The sequence below is a fragment of the Numida meleagris genome, chromosome 4, assembly GCF_002078875.1.
Source record: "Numida meleagris isolate 19003 breed g44 Domestic line chromosome 4, NumMel1.0, whole genome shotgun sequence".
NCBI lineage: Eukaryota > Metazoa > Chordata > Aves > Galliformes > Numididae > Numida > Numida meleagris.
The window spans coordinates 21,000,723-21,016,283 of record NC_034412.1 but is presented as its reverse complement, the minus strand read 5'-3'; the positions used below and the strand labels follow the sequence as shown (position 1 = coordinate 21,016,283).

Genomic DNA, 15,561 nt, shown 5'->3' with positions numbered 1-15,561 from the left:
AGCCGCCGGAAGCGAAAGGCAGAAAGCGCAGCCCGCAGCCCAGCTGCTGTGCTCACCCCATTTCCAACACCTAATTCAGGACACTTCTCGTTTCTGCATTAAAAAAGTATATTTCAGACAACTTTATCAAATCATGACAAAGCACATGTAAATCTGCAGTATCCCAAACTCTATACGAAGCATTGCATCTGCACATACAGACCTTGTGTCGTAGGCCTAATGTTTCCCAGTAACTGTTTGCAACACACGCTTAAAATCATAAATGAGCATCTTCTTCCTTCTCTTCGGCATGTTTCAAAACAAAACGTGTAAGCTTGTGATCAGCATGAAAATATACTGAATTATTTACAAGGTTAGGATGGAACAGAGGGGCAGGACTGACAGCCAGGAATGCACTCCATGTCCTCAAACACGGACGGATATTTAGGCCACAGGTTTAAAGGAAAAAAAAGGAAACAGCAGACAGACCACGGATATTACTCAATCGGAACTTAAATCAAATGGGCCCAATTTAAGATAGAGATTAATCCCTGCAGATACTGTTTTGACTTGCACACGCAGTACGTCAAAGACAACAAGCAATTTTGGTAAATGTCCTCTAAGGTTTCGAAGAATCCCATGTGATTGGCATGTTCATTTGTTTACTATTTAATAGCAAATCCAGGGACAGATGAGAGCGAGGTGTGATGAGGAGCCTTGAACGCCTCTGCTCTGAAGGATGGCATGTCTTAGCACGCCCCGCCCGTCTGCTGCTGGAACACATCGATAGTGTCTTCGTCTTCCATCTCCAGCTGTGAGGTTGATACAGAGAACATGAGACAAAAGTTCACAACCACAAACTTACAGAGTTACAGACATTTCAAGATCTCTATTTCAAACCAGACTCAGAAGCTCACCGTCTTCTATGAGCAATCACCCCAGTCACATGTTTCTTCTGTTCCTCACCTCAGGCCTTGTCAATGCAAGAACTCCCCCAAATTCTCAGCACTGACAGAGCTGGCAGCAGCTACAATACTCAGCTTCAGTCCTGGCTCTAACCAGAAGCGGGACAGAGCTGAAGAGCCCAGCACTTCCTCCAGGCCTTGCCCACAGCAGCACACAGGTGCCAGCATGTTCTGCACCCCTGCTCATGCAGATCTCCCACCCCAGCCAGGGCAAAACACACAGGGAAGAAACTGAAGAAACACGGTATAGCGATTTGCAGTAAAAATATCTTGCATACCTGCGCAGGTGTGTCTGCTTCATTAATCGGTTGTCCGTCGAATCTGAATCTGATCTGCCTCATTGACAAACCCTGCAAATTTACAGAGTAATTCACATGAGAAACCATACTCATCGTTTCGATTCCAAACGAAGCATTTACTGATTCACCATCAGAACAGATATTAATAAAATTAAGATTTAAAGACCATAAGCGAATGGGAAACTTCACGCCTCTGCTGCTGTACAAACAGGGAGCAGAGCTGCCTGAGGGATGCTGTGCTGCTGGTGCTGTGGCAGCAAGGGCTCTGCAAGGAGCTGGGCCGCACCTGGCTGACCCATAGCATGCTGCTCTGCAGGGTGCATGAGTGTGAAAGTAACGAGGAGGAAGAAAGCAACGTTCTGCCTCAAGAAGAAAGGAAGAAAATGGAAAGCTGACAAAGAAATATCACCCAGTGACAACAAAAAAGATCAAGCAGTATATAATTCTTGAAAGCCTTGGCAGATGTGATTGCAAGGAGTGCCAGTTGTTCCTCATACGGTGATATAAGAGGCTTTTAAATTCACTCAGCAGATCTCCAAACCGTCTGCAGAAGATCCCTCCTGGTACAGCCCGCTCTCAGCACAGCGTGCTCACACTTCACACAACTTTTTGCCTCCTACCGGACATCCACTTCCACTCCCGGCCCCTCATCTTCCGATGCAAACAAGGCACCACAGAGCGTTTAAGGCACGGGATGGGGCAGAGCCTACAGCGTGGGGAAGCGGGGAAGGCTCCACGCGTACCAGCAAGGCACAGACAGTTTGGCCGCGGCAGGAATCGCCACGCAGAGCGCGGGGCGCGCTGCCCCACACGCTAGGGATGGGGCGGGGGCAGCTGAGGCCCCGGGGCGCTGCGCGGCGAGGCCCGCACCTGCCGCTCGCAGTAGGCCTTCATCAGCTTGCTGAGAGGCGTGTGCCGCTTGATCTTGAACTGCACGACGGAGCCATCCTGCCCGGCCACCTTCAGGTTGATGTGGTCGTTCTCTGTCTTCACTCCTTCCTGAGGAAAAACCGGACAAGAGGAGGTCGGTGCACGGCGAGGCCCGACCCCCCCACTCCGCCTGCGGCCTGCCCCGCGCCCGCTAAGCCCCCGGCCCGCCGCGCCGAGCTCACCTTGGGCTTCTCCTCCGACATGGCGGCAGGGACGGGCCCGGGGGGTCGGGTGGGGGCGGGGAGGGCCCGGCCCGCGCGCTGCCTCCCGCCTGGCTCCCGCCGCCGCCGCCGCCAACCGCCCGCGAGAGCGCGCGCTGAGCCGCGCCCCCGCCACCACGCGCCAGCAACGCCGTGCTCCGGTTGGCCGCCCGGCCGGTCACGTGAGAGGAGGGGGGATGAGCGACCGCGCGCGCTTCGGCGCTCGGCGGCTCTAGAAAGTGCGTCACGGAGCAGCAGAAGCGCCGAAAGCGCGGGGCGGAGCTCCGGGGTAGGGAGGGACGAGACACGGCGGCGCGGGCCCAGTCTTATGGCGCCCCCCTGCGGGCGTACAGCAAACTTCGCCCCGTGCCCGGGGCTATAGGGTTAGCGCTTTCTGCAAGCCCCACACTTGGCTTTGTCAGACAACAGCCTCATTGGAGGCTACGGCATGCACGCAGGGCTCCCTTATACTGCAAAGCCGGTTCTGGCCCAGTCTAAGTCCCCATCCTGGGTTCCGTGCACAACATAGACACACAGCTCAGGGCCCTGTACCCAACTCTCCCTGCACAGAAGGGGCTCTTGGGGCAGAATCCTACCCCCACCCAGGCTCCCCCATGCACTGCCACAAAGGCGCTCAGGCCCAGCTCCTCTCACTGCGAGCCACGCTTGTGGAGAAGTAGAATGAAGTGTTCAGACTGGGAGAGTAATCAAATCAATTTAATACATCTTCATCATATTGCATATGCATCAGAACCCTACAGTATTGCTATCAGTCACGGGCACCGAGCCCAGGAGATGATCAAGAAAGGCACAGAGGTAGAGGGGCTGTGGAGGGTCCCTGGATTAGTTGCAAGTGAAGCGTGCATGTAGGCCAGCCCCCAGAGGCCCAAGGCAGCTAGAAACCAGCACTGTGAGGGGATGCTGGTGTGAGGGCACAGATGTGCAGCTGGAGACAGCCAGGCCTGTGGTCTCATCTGAGCCACCTCCACACAGAGAGAGATGAGAGCCTCACACTGCATGTGCCCAGCTTTGCATGAGGAAGAAGAAGGAAGACACACTGGGGCACTCAGGACCTCAGCAAGGCACTGCATTGCTTTGTGCTGGGCTGCCACTCCCAGGTGGGTTAGGAGTGTGAAGCCCAGCACTACTGCCACCAAGTTTCCAGGCACAGAGAAAGGCTCCAGCCTAGCCAGGCACTGCAACTGAGGGCTGGCTGCCACAGCACAGCCTCTGTAGCAAAGCCCTGGGGCAAGCTGAGAACTGGAGTGGAGATGGGGGAGACACTGAGCAGGGCTTGTGGCAGCACATGGCACCATAGGGGTCTCCAGGCAAGTGACCCAGAGTGAGGTGGCTCTACAAGAAGGACGCCATTCACCAGGTGGGGCAGATCCAGAGAGGCTAGTTCTCAAATTTTGCATAAGGGTTCTCCTCCTTGAACAGGCCTGGAAGAGAAGAGAGTCACTGAGACCCCCAGGAGCAACACTTGCTGCTCTAGGTGACAATTCTTTGCCATTCATCCTCTGTCCCCCCTCCTCTTCTAGAGAGTGCACATACCAGTGTCCTCCTGGAAGACTGTGCTCACACCACCCCATCTCCCATCCCTCATGGGACACATCTCAAGCACTATGTTTAGTTCTGAGCCTCTCACTACAAGAGGGACATTGAGGTCCTGGAGCATGTCCAGAGGGCAGCAGAGCTGTGAGGGGTCTGGGGCACAAGTGTGATGGGGAACAGCTGAGGGAAGTGGGATGGGTCAGTCTGGAGAAGAGGAGGATCAGGGAAGACCTCATCACTCTGCAACTCCCTGAGAGGAGGATGTAATGAGGTGGGGGTCAGCCTCTGCTCCCAGGTAACAGTGACAGGATGAGAGGCAATGGCCTCAAGTTGCACCACAGGAGGGTCAGTTCAGATACTAGGAAAACATCTTCCCAGAAGTAGTGATGAGGCACTGGAACAGGATAGGCTGTGCAGGGAGGCAGTGCAATCACCATCCCTGGAGGGGTTCAAAAAAAGGACAGATGTCACACTGAGGGACATGGTCTAGAGTGGTCACAGACATGGGTTGATGGTTGGAGTAGATGATCTCAGTGCTCCTTCCAACCTTAAATGATTCTGCAATTCTAAAGCAGAGTGTGATTTGCTAGTGCAAGCCACTGTACCGTATTTTCTTCGAATTTCATCATGCCGTGACTTCATCTCTGCTCTCCTGCAACAAACAGGAAAGAAACCATGAGTCAGTGACCAGCAGAACAGAGCCAAGGAGGAGCTCCAGCTACCAGCTCCCTCCCTGGCTGGGGAGCTCCATGCTGGAAGCTCTGCTCAGGGCCCTCAAGCTGGTGGCCTCCCTGCAGCCCCCCTCCCACAGGAGACAGGAACTTCAGGGTGGATACATACCACCATCGCAATGCTCTGCCCACAGATCCCAGCAAGGACTTTGCTTGTGGTACAGACCCTCACGCAGAGGCCACAGCACCATGCAATTGGCACAGCACTGGTCAGTGGGCACAGGGCATTGTGGCCTCACCTTTCCTCCTGGCGCACCCTCCTGCGCTCCCGCTCCCGGGCGGCTCGTTCATCTTCCTTGTCTGGCCTGGAGCACAAAAGAGCCCATCAGCTGCACACTGACCCACCTGCAGCAGCTCACTGCTGCACCTTAGGGACTCTTTGGGAGAACTGGGAAAAGCCCACCCTGATACTTGCTTTTTGCTCTTTTTCTTACAACAGCAGCAGCAGCAGCCAATCAGCATGATGAGGATTATTCCACCCACCACAGACATCGCAATGATCAGGGCTTCAAAATTCACTGCAAGACGCAACAAAACACTTAGCACACTAGTGTATGGCTGCCTGTTGACAACCACGCAGCTCCTGTCACTGGGTGCATCTGGACTTGAGGCATGCATGACAGCCTGAGAATGCAAAATAGATGCCGTCTACAGGTGTGCTCAGTGTTGGCACCAGCATGTATGCACCGAGCATGTTGCTGCCAACCACAGCACCTGCAGGAACCAGCCTGAGGGCTCACCTGAGGCAGGGCCACTTCTCAGCTGGAGGCCAGGTATTGGAAATCAGCAGCAGTAGGCAAGAAACCTAACCACGCTCTTCACCTCCAAAGGGAGTTTACTCACCAGCAGCAGTGCCCCCAGAACGCACAGCTCTGCAGGGCGAGCTGGGCCTTCAGATCACCCTGCCCACAGCACCGCGCACTCCTCTGCCCAGTGAGGGAGGCCACAGTCACACACACCACGAACAGGGCTCACAGCTGATCTCCTGCAGGACTAATCTCCCCCAGGGCTCGTTTTGCAAGCTAAGGAATGTGCTCTTCCACAATGAGACCTTTTATGAAGCTACTCACACACAAACTAGTATTTCAGGGTCTTACACAAGGTTCAGAAAAGCACACAGCAGTGCTCACAAAGAGCAGATTCTCCCTGCAGGAGGTGTGGAAGTGGTTCTCACACTCCCGTGGGCAGTGAGGACAGCTCAGCCTCCAGAACAACAGCTGGCTGCAACCACAGTTCAACTCTGCCACACTATGGGGACAGGTGAGGGAAACCGAAGCCCAGCTTGTTCCCCCACCACCCTGCTCCCACAGAAACCCGGGCCTTGTCCATCCACCAGTGTGCCATCATGGCCCAAACAAGACACAAAGCAGACAGGTCTCCCTCCAGTGCCAGCCACTGCAGCACTGCTCGTGCTCTGCACACTCACCCCAGCACACGCCCCAGCGTGCAGAGCGGAGCTCACAGAGGTCAGCAGGTGGGAGGATCCTCCGGACAGGGTATGGCACACACCTCCTGCTGCTGGCACACCACAGGCACTGCAGCACAGGAGAGCACAGTGTTACTGCGAGGTACTCAAAGTGAACAGCTGCAACCATTCTGTTCTGCAGCAGATACACCTCACCAGGAAATGCAGGTGTGGGGAAGGGGTTTTTCTGTAGCAAGTAGAGATGCTGAGAGCACTTCTCCTGGCTTGCAAGGAAGGAGTAATCATTAAATCATTTGCATTCATTCTGCACAGGTTTTTAGGGGCAGGAAGGCCTTTGAGACAAGCCCCTCATTACTGCCAGAACTGCCAGACATCTTATGTTGTCTACCTGTGCTGTCACTGGTCCCTCCCAGCCAGACCTGCTGCAGAGCCTCCGCCCAGCCAGCTCCAGCCGGTAGAATCAGAATCCCTACAGTTGGACTTGAGGATCTTAGGGGTCTCTCCCAATGCCACCCCACCCCACCCCACCATGCCCACTGACCACGTCCCTCAGTGCCACATTTCCATGGCTCTGGAACACCTCAGGGACAGTGACCCCCACCACCTCCCTGAGCAGCCTGTGCCAGTGCAGCCCACAGTCCCCAGGCCAGGTTGCTTGGCTTCACTTAGAGCTTCGTGGCTAAGTCAGCCATGAGGTCTGCCTCAAGCCCAAACTTCCTGCTCTCAAGGAATAGCAGTGGAGGTCTGCAGGACAGCACACAGCTGCCACCCTGTCCAGCCAGTTCTTCCCCCACACACCTGCAGTGGGGCTGCATACATCAGGAACACCAAGAGGAAAGCTTAACTGTTTCCAAGTGAAAATTCCAGTGGGAAGAAACCTCTGGAAAGCCCCTACCCTGATCTGATGCATGCAAGGCAACCTGCAGAGCTGGGCTGACGGCACTCAACCAGCAAGCATCTGCTCGTTGTGTTGGGTGGTCAGGTACTCCAACATTGATAGGACTCACCTGAGCACAAGCAGCAGCTCACATTCTCGAGGAGGAGCCCAGCACATTAAATGACTCAAGCAGCACACCATGAGACTCAAGCACTTTCTAGCAGCCACTCCCTGAGCACCAACGGGCGCTGGTCCTCTCACTGCCATGGGTGGCTGCACCTGCAGCGGGCTTGGGGCAGGGACAAGGGAGCTCCAAGAGGGAAGCAGCTCTTCATACAGCTCCACAAAGCACACGCTATGCTTTTGGACATTAGGGAGAAGTCAGAGTTACTCCTGCTACTTACAGTGACATTCTTCAGGCACTCCTCGCAGCTTCTGTTTGTATACTGCTGACATTCTGTAGCAATGAGGAAAAAAAAAAAAAAGAGAGACACTTGAGTACTTGGAGGAGCTTCTCTGTGTTACAAGCTCTGTGCTTCCTGGAGCCTGTTCCTGTCCCCCACATTGCACAGACCCATGCCCTAGGACATGCTGATGTGCATTTAATGCTGCTCCCAGCACTGCCCAGAGCTGCAGGTATGCCAATGGAGAGCCTGCTGCTGGCTTGGCATTTGCAGCAACACCCTGGTTCTGGAGACAGATGCTGCCCCGTGCCCTCCAGAAGCCACCTGGGCTGCAGCAGGTAAGAGCTGACTTCAGGGAGACTCAGGGGCAAACCCAAGCCTGGCCCACACTGACACAAAGCACCAAGCTGTTGGTTGCCCTGGATAGCTGAGCAGTGCTGTGATGGGCTGTCCAGAGAGACCTGCTGGGCAGGGACAGGCTGCACGATCCCCTACCACTGGGTGAGAGGGCGGCTCAGGCAAACAAAACCTAGACAAGGAAGTTGCCGCAAGGAAAAGCAGCAGAGAGGCAGAAGGGAGCGACTGCACCCTCGCAGGGGAGTAGCTCCCCAATAACTGTGGCACAAGGAGCAATGCTTTGCAAAGCCCCAGTCCCAAGGGAGCTGCACACTGCCCTCGCAGCTGGGAGGAAGCCTCAACTGTGGCCCACTGTCAACAGCCAGTCACATGCTTTGCACAACCCTCCAAACAACCCAGCAATTTATTAACACAGCTCAGATAAGGGTGTTTATGTACCGCAGAGAGGCTGAGATTACACACTCCACACAGCCCCGCAACACTCTGGGAAGCCACATCCTCCCCATTCCCCTGGCCAAGGCCAGGAAAGCATCACAGCTGTTGGGCTTCCTCAGCCTGTTTGCTTCCAGGGCGCTTAAGCCGCCCTTTTGCCCCGGGAGGCGATCGGAAGACGCACAGATTTACTGCATCCCCATCAGTACCACTCTCCTTAGGGCATTCCCCTTCGGGGGCTCCCAGCACTCCCAACCCCATGCCACCCTCACGGCTCCGTGGGATCAGCCCAGGACCCCAGACCCCGCGGCTATAGCCCCTTACCACCGCAGCAGCCCGGCCTCAGCCCCGCTCCCAGCAGCGACAGGCGTTATCACAGCCCTCGATAGCCTCTCGCCAGCCACACGCCCGCTTCCCGGCCGGGAGCCTACAGCTCACGCTTGTGACACTCGGCTTTTGGCAGCGGAACAGGAGGAAGGCGGCAGTCACGCCGCTCCCCCGCGCAGCCGCCCAGCGCTTCCTGGAGCTGCCGCCACCCGTGACCACCGCCCCGCGCGGCACCCCGAGGCGAGTTCCCCTCCGCCACCCCCTGGCACGGGACCCCGGGATCCACGCAGCCCCCACCCGAGCCCCGCGGCCTCGCTCACCTCCCGCCGCCTCCTGCTGCTGCGCGGCGGCCGCGGGGAGCAACACTAGGAGCACCGCAGCGCACAGCCGGAGCGCGAGTGGCGGGGCCATGGCGGTACCGGCACACGGGGGCGACGGGGCGGCCGCCGCCTTTCTAGGGCCGCCGGGGGGGCGGGACCGACGGGGGCGGGCCGGGGGCGGCCTCGCGCTGCCCGGCCCCGGGGCGCGGAGCGCTGCGGGACCCCCACGCTCGGCGGCGGGCGGGGCGGGCACGGGAGCGGCGGGGCGAGGCGCGTCCCCGCTGCCGCCGTCCGTCCCCGCGGCGCCGCTGCAGGCGCAGCCCCGCCACGCGTGGGCGCCCCGCACGGGTTTGGTGTCGGACCGGGGGGAAGCGGCGTTCGCGGGGCTTTTTCGCGGGGTTGTTCGGGTGCGATGGGACAGGGACGCAGGTAGGTGTGTTCCAGCATCTCCGGTTCGCCCGAGACCCCGCTTCGGCTGCCCCACCTCCCCGGGGCCAGCGTAGAGCATCACTTCCTACGTGTGTGACGTCGTTCCAGCCCACCAGAAAGCAAAACATGGGGGAAAAAAGCCAACAAATTCTATAGCTTGAACACGTGGCATCGTGCCCCTGCACGGCTGGCTTCGTCACAGAGCTCGTTACCCGCTCTGAAGGCTCCAGCGATGCGTTCCCGCTGGTGGAGTCCCGCTGGCTTGGAGAGGTCTGCCAAACCGCGCAGCAGGCGGAGGTGCATGGGAGGGGGGATCTGGCAGCTCCTCGGGAGAAACGTGGGGCCCCTCGCATGGAAGCTGGCGGGGAACTGCGGCTGTCCCAAGGCACCGAGGCTTCCTCGGAAAGGAGCTGGTGCTCGAGGCTGGATGGCAGCGGTGCCACTTGTGTGCCTTCCAGTGCCACCCGCAGCCCCTCCGGCGACACCCCTGTGCCCTCCAATGTCACCCATATCTCCTCAAGTGCCACCCCTTTGCCCTCTGGTGCCTCTGATGGGGGTCAGACATTTCACCTCTCCTTTTGGGGAGCCCCAAAAGCTGCTGTGGGGGCAGCTCCCATCCTGCCATGCGTAAGCGGGGCCTTCCTGTGCGCTCTCCTTATTTGTCGACAAAGGGTATTTTCACCGCGCTTAAGATGGCCTCAAGTGGTTTCCAAGGTAACAGTGCTAAAGTCATCACTGCCATGGAAACCCTCTCTTTGGCATAATATAAATATTTTCCTTGTGGAGGGAGGCTGGATGAGTGGGCGATGTGCTATTTTCTAGCGCTCGTTGGCTGCAACAGGACAATCTCCAGGAGATGGGGGGGCCAGGGAGGATAAAATTAGCTCGGCACAGCGGCTGGCGATGGAGAGGGAGACTGCCAGCATTGCGCTGGGGCTCTTGTGTCTCAAAAAGGGTTATTCTGCAGGGAGAGAAAGGAAAAATACGTCTTAGAGGGCAGAAGCCACTGCATCCATCATCAGGGCCGCGCGGGAGCTGGGGTTTTCCTGACAGAGCTGCTGCTTCCATCCCACAGCCCCTATCCCACAGCCCCTATCCCACAGCCCCCATCCCACAGCCCCTATCCCACAGCCCCCATCCCACTGCCCCATCCCACAGCCCTCATCCCACTGCTCCCATCCCACTGCTCCCATCCCACACCCTCTATCCCACTGCCCCCATGCCACTGCCCCCATCCCACTGTTCCCATCCTGCAGCTCCCATCCCACTGCCCATGGGGCTGAGCCCAGGCAGGGCCCATTGCTCACTTTGGCATCACCCTACAGTGCTGCCCTGCTGGAAGAAGCAGACCAAACCCTGCAAACAGGCAATGTGTCCCATCTGCTTGCTGGATCCCAGATAAAACCCCAAGGATCTGCAGGCTAAATATAGCCTGAGCCCCTGTAAATTAAACAAAAGCTTTTCGCTGGGCTCTCCGAAAGCTGGTTCCAGTGTTGGTTTTCTCTATGTAAGGTATAACTCTGGTGGTATCTGTTATTGTTAGCTGGAGCTCCCCGTGCTGCCGGCCCCCCTGGCATGGCTCTTTAGGAATACTCATCATGTAGGGCTGAGCTTCTCCCTCCCAGCTGCTGCTCCTGCCTGAGCTCCCACCCTGCAGGGAGCCTCAGCCCCTCCTGCCCCAGCACCATCCTGCCTGCGCATCCTAGGGTGTCCGTGCCTCCATTTGCGCACACACTGCTGCTCGCTGCCCGCCTGCTTTCAGTGAACTCAAAAAGTCGGCCCCAAGCCTGCCATGGCTATATTTAGTTGGAACTTTTCTGTCCAGGATTCAGACTCTATTTGGAAACCTTGTGCCTTGGCGTACCGCCAAGCATCCTGGTTTTATACAGTAATCCCTCAGCATACGGCAAATGGTTCTCATCTCCCTGCGGCTGCGGCATGGCCCCAGCAGTGCGACAACACAGCTCTGATCTGAAAGCGAGATGGGCTGTGGTCATGGCCCCACATCTCCAGGCCAGGAGCTCTTTGGATAGGAACATCCTCCTTCTGTTGCTTTCAAACATCCCCGGAGCTGCCCCGACCCCACGGTTTCTCAGAGCTCTGATGGATGCTGAGCTGTGCTCGCAGCATCACAACGCCCATATGTTTCTCCATAGGATGGTTTGGGTGAATCAGGGTTTAGCACAGCCCTGTGTATGCACAGGGCTTGGTGCGGCCCCTCCATCTCCACCTATTTGCGGGGAACTCCCTCTTCAGCTTTGCAGCACTGCAACCCTCACACAAAAAGCAAAGTGAGGACATGGCCTGGGAGTCCCCCAAAACATTTGGCACTTTCAAATCAGCCCCAGGAATGCTGGGGAGGCAGGAGCTGGTGGTTTGTCGGGGGGGGTTTCGGCCCTGTAAGCGCAGCACTCAGCAAAGGTTCCAGCTCTGCACATAGCTCTGTGCGTGCGTAAATGTATTACAGCATCTCTCTTGGAAACCCTCAGCACAGATATTCCAGCCCGTGGAAAGCAAAACCAGAGGTTCCCAATGATGTGTGCGTTTCTCTTCTTGTGAGAGGCGGGGAGGGACAGAGCCAGCTGGGAAAGGTGATCCCGTGGCTATTTATACAGCGCTTCAAAATGGTTTAATGTCGGGACGGGAATGATGATGTACAACAAAACTATCCGCTCCAGAACCTCCAGACCTAAATCCCACACCATTATTTTAGTGCAGCAGGTTAAGGGATCTGATGGAGTGTGTTCTTGAAACGATGCTTCATCTCGCTCCTTGCGGCACGCAGTGGGAGCTGCTCACAGGGAGCAGCACGAGGTGCATTGGGTGCTGGGTACCCATGGTGTGTGCAGGCTTTGGGAGCCCAGGGGGGTGGAGCGAGAGTCCCGCAACGCCCCAGCACTGCTGGAGCCCATCCAAGCTGTATGGCTTTGCTGAGACACCCATGAGTGTGCTCCCTACAGCGCTGTGATTCATCCTCAGCCACTCAGTTCAGCTGTAGCCTTTCATCTGCCGGGAATGTGGCATTTTCCTAAATCGCATGGTTTTTTTGTGCTGCTATTACACACCTACGGGTCCAGCTGTTCCCTCCTGGACACTTTCTGGATTATGCCATTGTGTCTGAAAGGCGCCAGGTGCCCGCACAGCTCAGGTCCCACAGCATAGGGTGGCACTGGGTCACACTGCAGACCAGCGGCAGCCTGGGGCCATGGGGTGCCTGCTAGCAGTGGCACGGGGAGCACTGAGCCCTGCCTGCAGGCTGTGTGCATCCATGCATCCCACAGGGTGGGATCATCTCACGTCTGTTTGCCATGATTCCAGCTTTTCTCCGTCTCAGCTACCCCAGCTCGTGGTGCCAAACGCCGCCCCGCCGTGTTTATTAATGCTGATTGTAAAACCTTGGCAAACACTTCTGCCAGCAGGTCTGCAGAAACCTCGCCGGATGCGGTGCCTCCGAGCAGATGGGGCTGGTTAGGAGGTGTCATGCTGCTAACAGCACCGTGCAGCTCTGCACTCACAGCGTGCTCCAAGCCAGCAGTGAACTGAGCTGAAAGCACGGGGAGTGCAGCTCTGAGTGCCCGGCCAGGCAGCACCTCCTCCTTCCCTCTTCTCACAGGCTGCAACTTTTCCTCCAACCCGCCGTGCCCATATCCTCACTGCCATCACTGCTGCTGTGCAGCACCAGTGCACCTGGGACCGTGCACAGCACCACTGCTTTGCTCACCGGGCACTGCTTTGTGGTTTCCCCATTACTCCCTCCATTTGCTCTGTTCTCCACCACCGAAAACCTCCCGAAGGTGCTGAACAGTGTTCAATGAATGCTCACCGATGACATCAGCCATTCAAGTCTGCACAGGTGCACAGAGAACCTCCACATCTCCAAGCAGCCTCCAAGACCGTTTTTGCATATATTTTGGTGAGAGTGTGATTTTCCCACTATGCTATTACTTGGGTTAAAATAACCACTGGGAGCAGAGTTACTGTCACCCACAGCACCATTTTCTAAATGTTTCAGTAGTGTCATGTCACACCAATGTTAGGTGACACAGGCACAGCAGGGCTGCACCAAAGCATCCCTCTCTGCTGTGCCAAGATGTAATTCCTGGGAGCTCCATGACGGGGATATGGGTGGAAACCCTCAGCAAAATGCCCGCGGGCATATGGCTGTCTCCTTCTGGAGCCCATGCGTTGTTGTCGTCTTCTGCAGAGGGCTCAGGGCTGCTTGTCCACCCCAGCACCCAGGGGGAAAAGCTGCGCTGCATCCCTGCTTCACCCACACCGTCCTCCCCTGACAGCCGGCTCCTGGCTGCATGGGCAAACTCAGAGAAGGGGCCGGCTCAGGAGCACTCTGGCACCATGCCCAAGGGACACCCCTCCCCACGGCATTTTCTAATTTCCAGGCGGATCTGTCACTCTCCAGGCCGCGTGCCACGTCTCGCTGCGAGTTAATATAAAGCCGCGACCACCTGCGGGCAGGAGCAGAAGAGCGCGTCCTTCTCACGGCCCCACCAGCGTCGCTGCACAGAGCAGAAGTGCAAAAAAAAGCCAAAAAACAGCCTGGAAGTTTCTCCCATGGGTTTTTCCCTTTGAAATCTGACATCTTTCCTCTCTCAGGAAAACGTTCTCTGAGGAACACCCTGGGGAGGCAGGAGGCAGCCCACTTGTCTCTGCGCTGCAGGACGGGATCCTTTCGTAGCATCTCCTCTGTGCTACTGGGGATCCCTTCTTGCCCCTGTGGCAGCACACAGCGAGGGATGCAATAGAGCTGAGCTATGGCAGAGCCAATGCAGCACGAGGGCAAGGCAGCACCAGGCTGGTAGCCTCACCTAGTGCAAGCCATCCTTCGGGTGGCTCTTGGGATCAGTCCCCACACTGCGCGGCCTTCCAGCATCTCCCCCTGTATCTCTGTTCTCTGGATGCGAAGATCCAGGAGCTGCCAGCAAACACTGACACTCTCCTAGCACTCCTCAGGGTGAAAAATGCTCAGTGCAAATCCCTGGCACACATCAAGCTTTCCAGAGAGCTTTGCCCCATTCTGCAGCTGGGCTGCCCCTCAGGGAGCCTCAGGGCATCGATAACGCCGAAGTGGGCACCTTCCAGCTTCGTGGGGCTTTGCCGTCGCTTTCTGGGCTGGGAGCTGAGCCCCATGGGCAGCTGGGCCCTGCTGGGGGGAGCGGCGGAAAACAACAAATTGTCAGGTGTCAGAGCAGGGAATTGTCAGTGACTCAGGTTTAAGAAGGAGAATTTTTGCCAAGCAAAATGTGATGGCTTTTTTGGACGGGGCTGGAAGACAGGGCTGCAGCTCTGATTGATGCAGCTCGCAGCGTGCTGCTTGCGTCAGTCCAGAGGGAGAGGCTCTGCATGACCTGCGGTGCTGGTGTGGGGGTGCGCACATGGGGGGCACACGGTGCATGGGGATGTTCTTTCCCTTGGGCACGGTGGGGCAGGGGCTGGCAGCTGTGTGTCGGTCTCATCTGCTCACATTTGCCGCCCTGAGGTTCTTTTCCATGAAGGGAATTCAGGGAGAAGCCGCTGCCCCAGCCCTTGAGGAAGGCAGCAGCATGCAGAGAGAGATCACCAGTGGGGCTTCTGAATAATCATAATTTCTTCTTTCTACCGTTTTAATTTACTAATTAATCCTTGGAAGGAATATCTACTTGGATGCAGGGAAATAATGGAACTCCTCCATCTGCATGTGCTCTGTGTCTCACCAGCAGCCTGGGCAAAGCCTCAGCAAGCGCAACGTGGTGAAGGCAGCACAGCGTTGCAGTTGGGCCACCGGGTTCTGTTCTGCAAACAGGGCTCCAGGCAGAGCCGTTCCCAGCCCCTGGCGACGCCTCCAGAGCTCCCTTGTCCTGGAGAGCCCTGGGCTCTGCTGGGGGAGCACAGACGGAAGGGAACCGGGCATCCCACGGGCATTGCTCTGCAAAGGGCTTAGCCCACTGCGTGGCTTTAGGTGATTTTAGGGGGAAAGCGGGGCTGGAGGTCCCCAGGCATGTCGCTACACGCTTCCCACACAGGCACACAGCCGGAGGCTCGCGAAGGTGGCACGCAGGGCGCAGCGATGCCGTCTGTTCTGCCCCTCTCTGCCTGTTTCTCTCAAGAAAGTTCTTGACTGACTCCGGCTGTCAGTCCCCTTCTGCTTTTTTTCCAAGTCGGAGAGCTACGTGCACGTATAGCGTCTTTAATTAGTATCAATAGAGAGAAAAATAAATAAGAGACATGCCTGAAATAGTGTCACCCCCGAGCAGGCAGGCGGCCGCGTCATGGAAAGAAAATAAAAATGCTTTTTATCTCTTCTGGGCCTTTTCTGTTTGTTTGTTTGCTTGTTCCG

The 15,561-nt window shown here is 56.9% G+C and overlaps 2 protein-coding genes and 1 long non-coding RNA gene across 3 annotated transcripts; 1 reads left to right on the top strand and 2 right to left on the bottom strand.

Moving 5' to 3' along the window:
* LOC110397647 (small ubiquitin-related modifier 3) lies at positions 91-2,513 on the bottom strand. Its single transcript, XM_021394213.1, has 4 exons — positions 2,356-2,513; positions 2,114-2,242; positions 1,223-1,294; positions 91-791 (listed from the first exon to the last, which is right to left on the bottom strand). Exons 1-4 carry the CDS (start codon positions 2,374-2,376, stop codon positions 729-731), a joined length of 285 nt encoding a protein of 94 aa, XP_021249888.1. The 5' UTR covers positions 2,377-2,513; the 3' UTR covers positions 91-728.
* Positions 3,075-8,959, bottom strand: PTTG1IP (PTTG1 interacting protein). The gene is made up of 7 exons (XM_021394210.1): positions 8,802-8,959; positions 7,366-7,418; positions 6,085-6,193; positions 5,074-5,176; positions 4,898-4,963; positions 4,533-4,579; positions 3,075-3,815 (listed from the first exon to the last, which is right to left on the bottom strand). The coding sequence occupies exons 1-7, from the start codon at positions 8,890-8,892 to the stop codon at positions 3,772-3,774; spliced, it is 513 nt and encodes a 170-aa protein (XP_021249885.1). The 5' UTR covers positions 8,893-8,959; the 3' UTR covers positions 3,075-3,771.
* Positions 9,071-15,524, top strand: LOC110398682. Its single transcript, XR_002438553.1, has 2 exons — positions 9,071-9,500; positions 10,198-15,524. It is a non-coding gene; the product is annotated as an uncharacterized LOC110398682 (long non-coding RNA).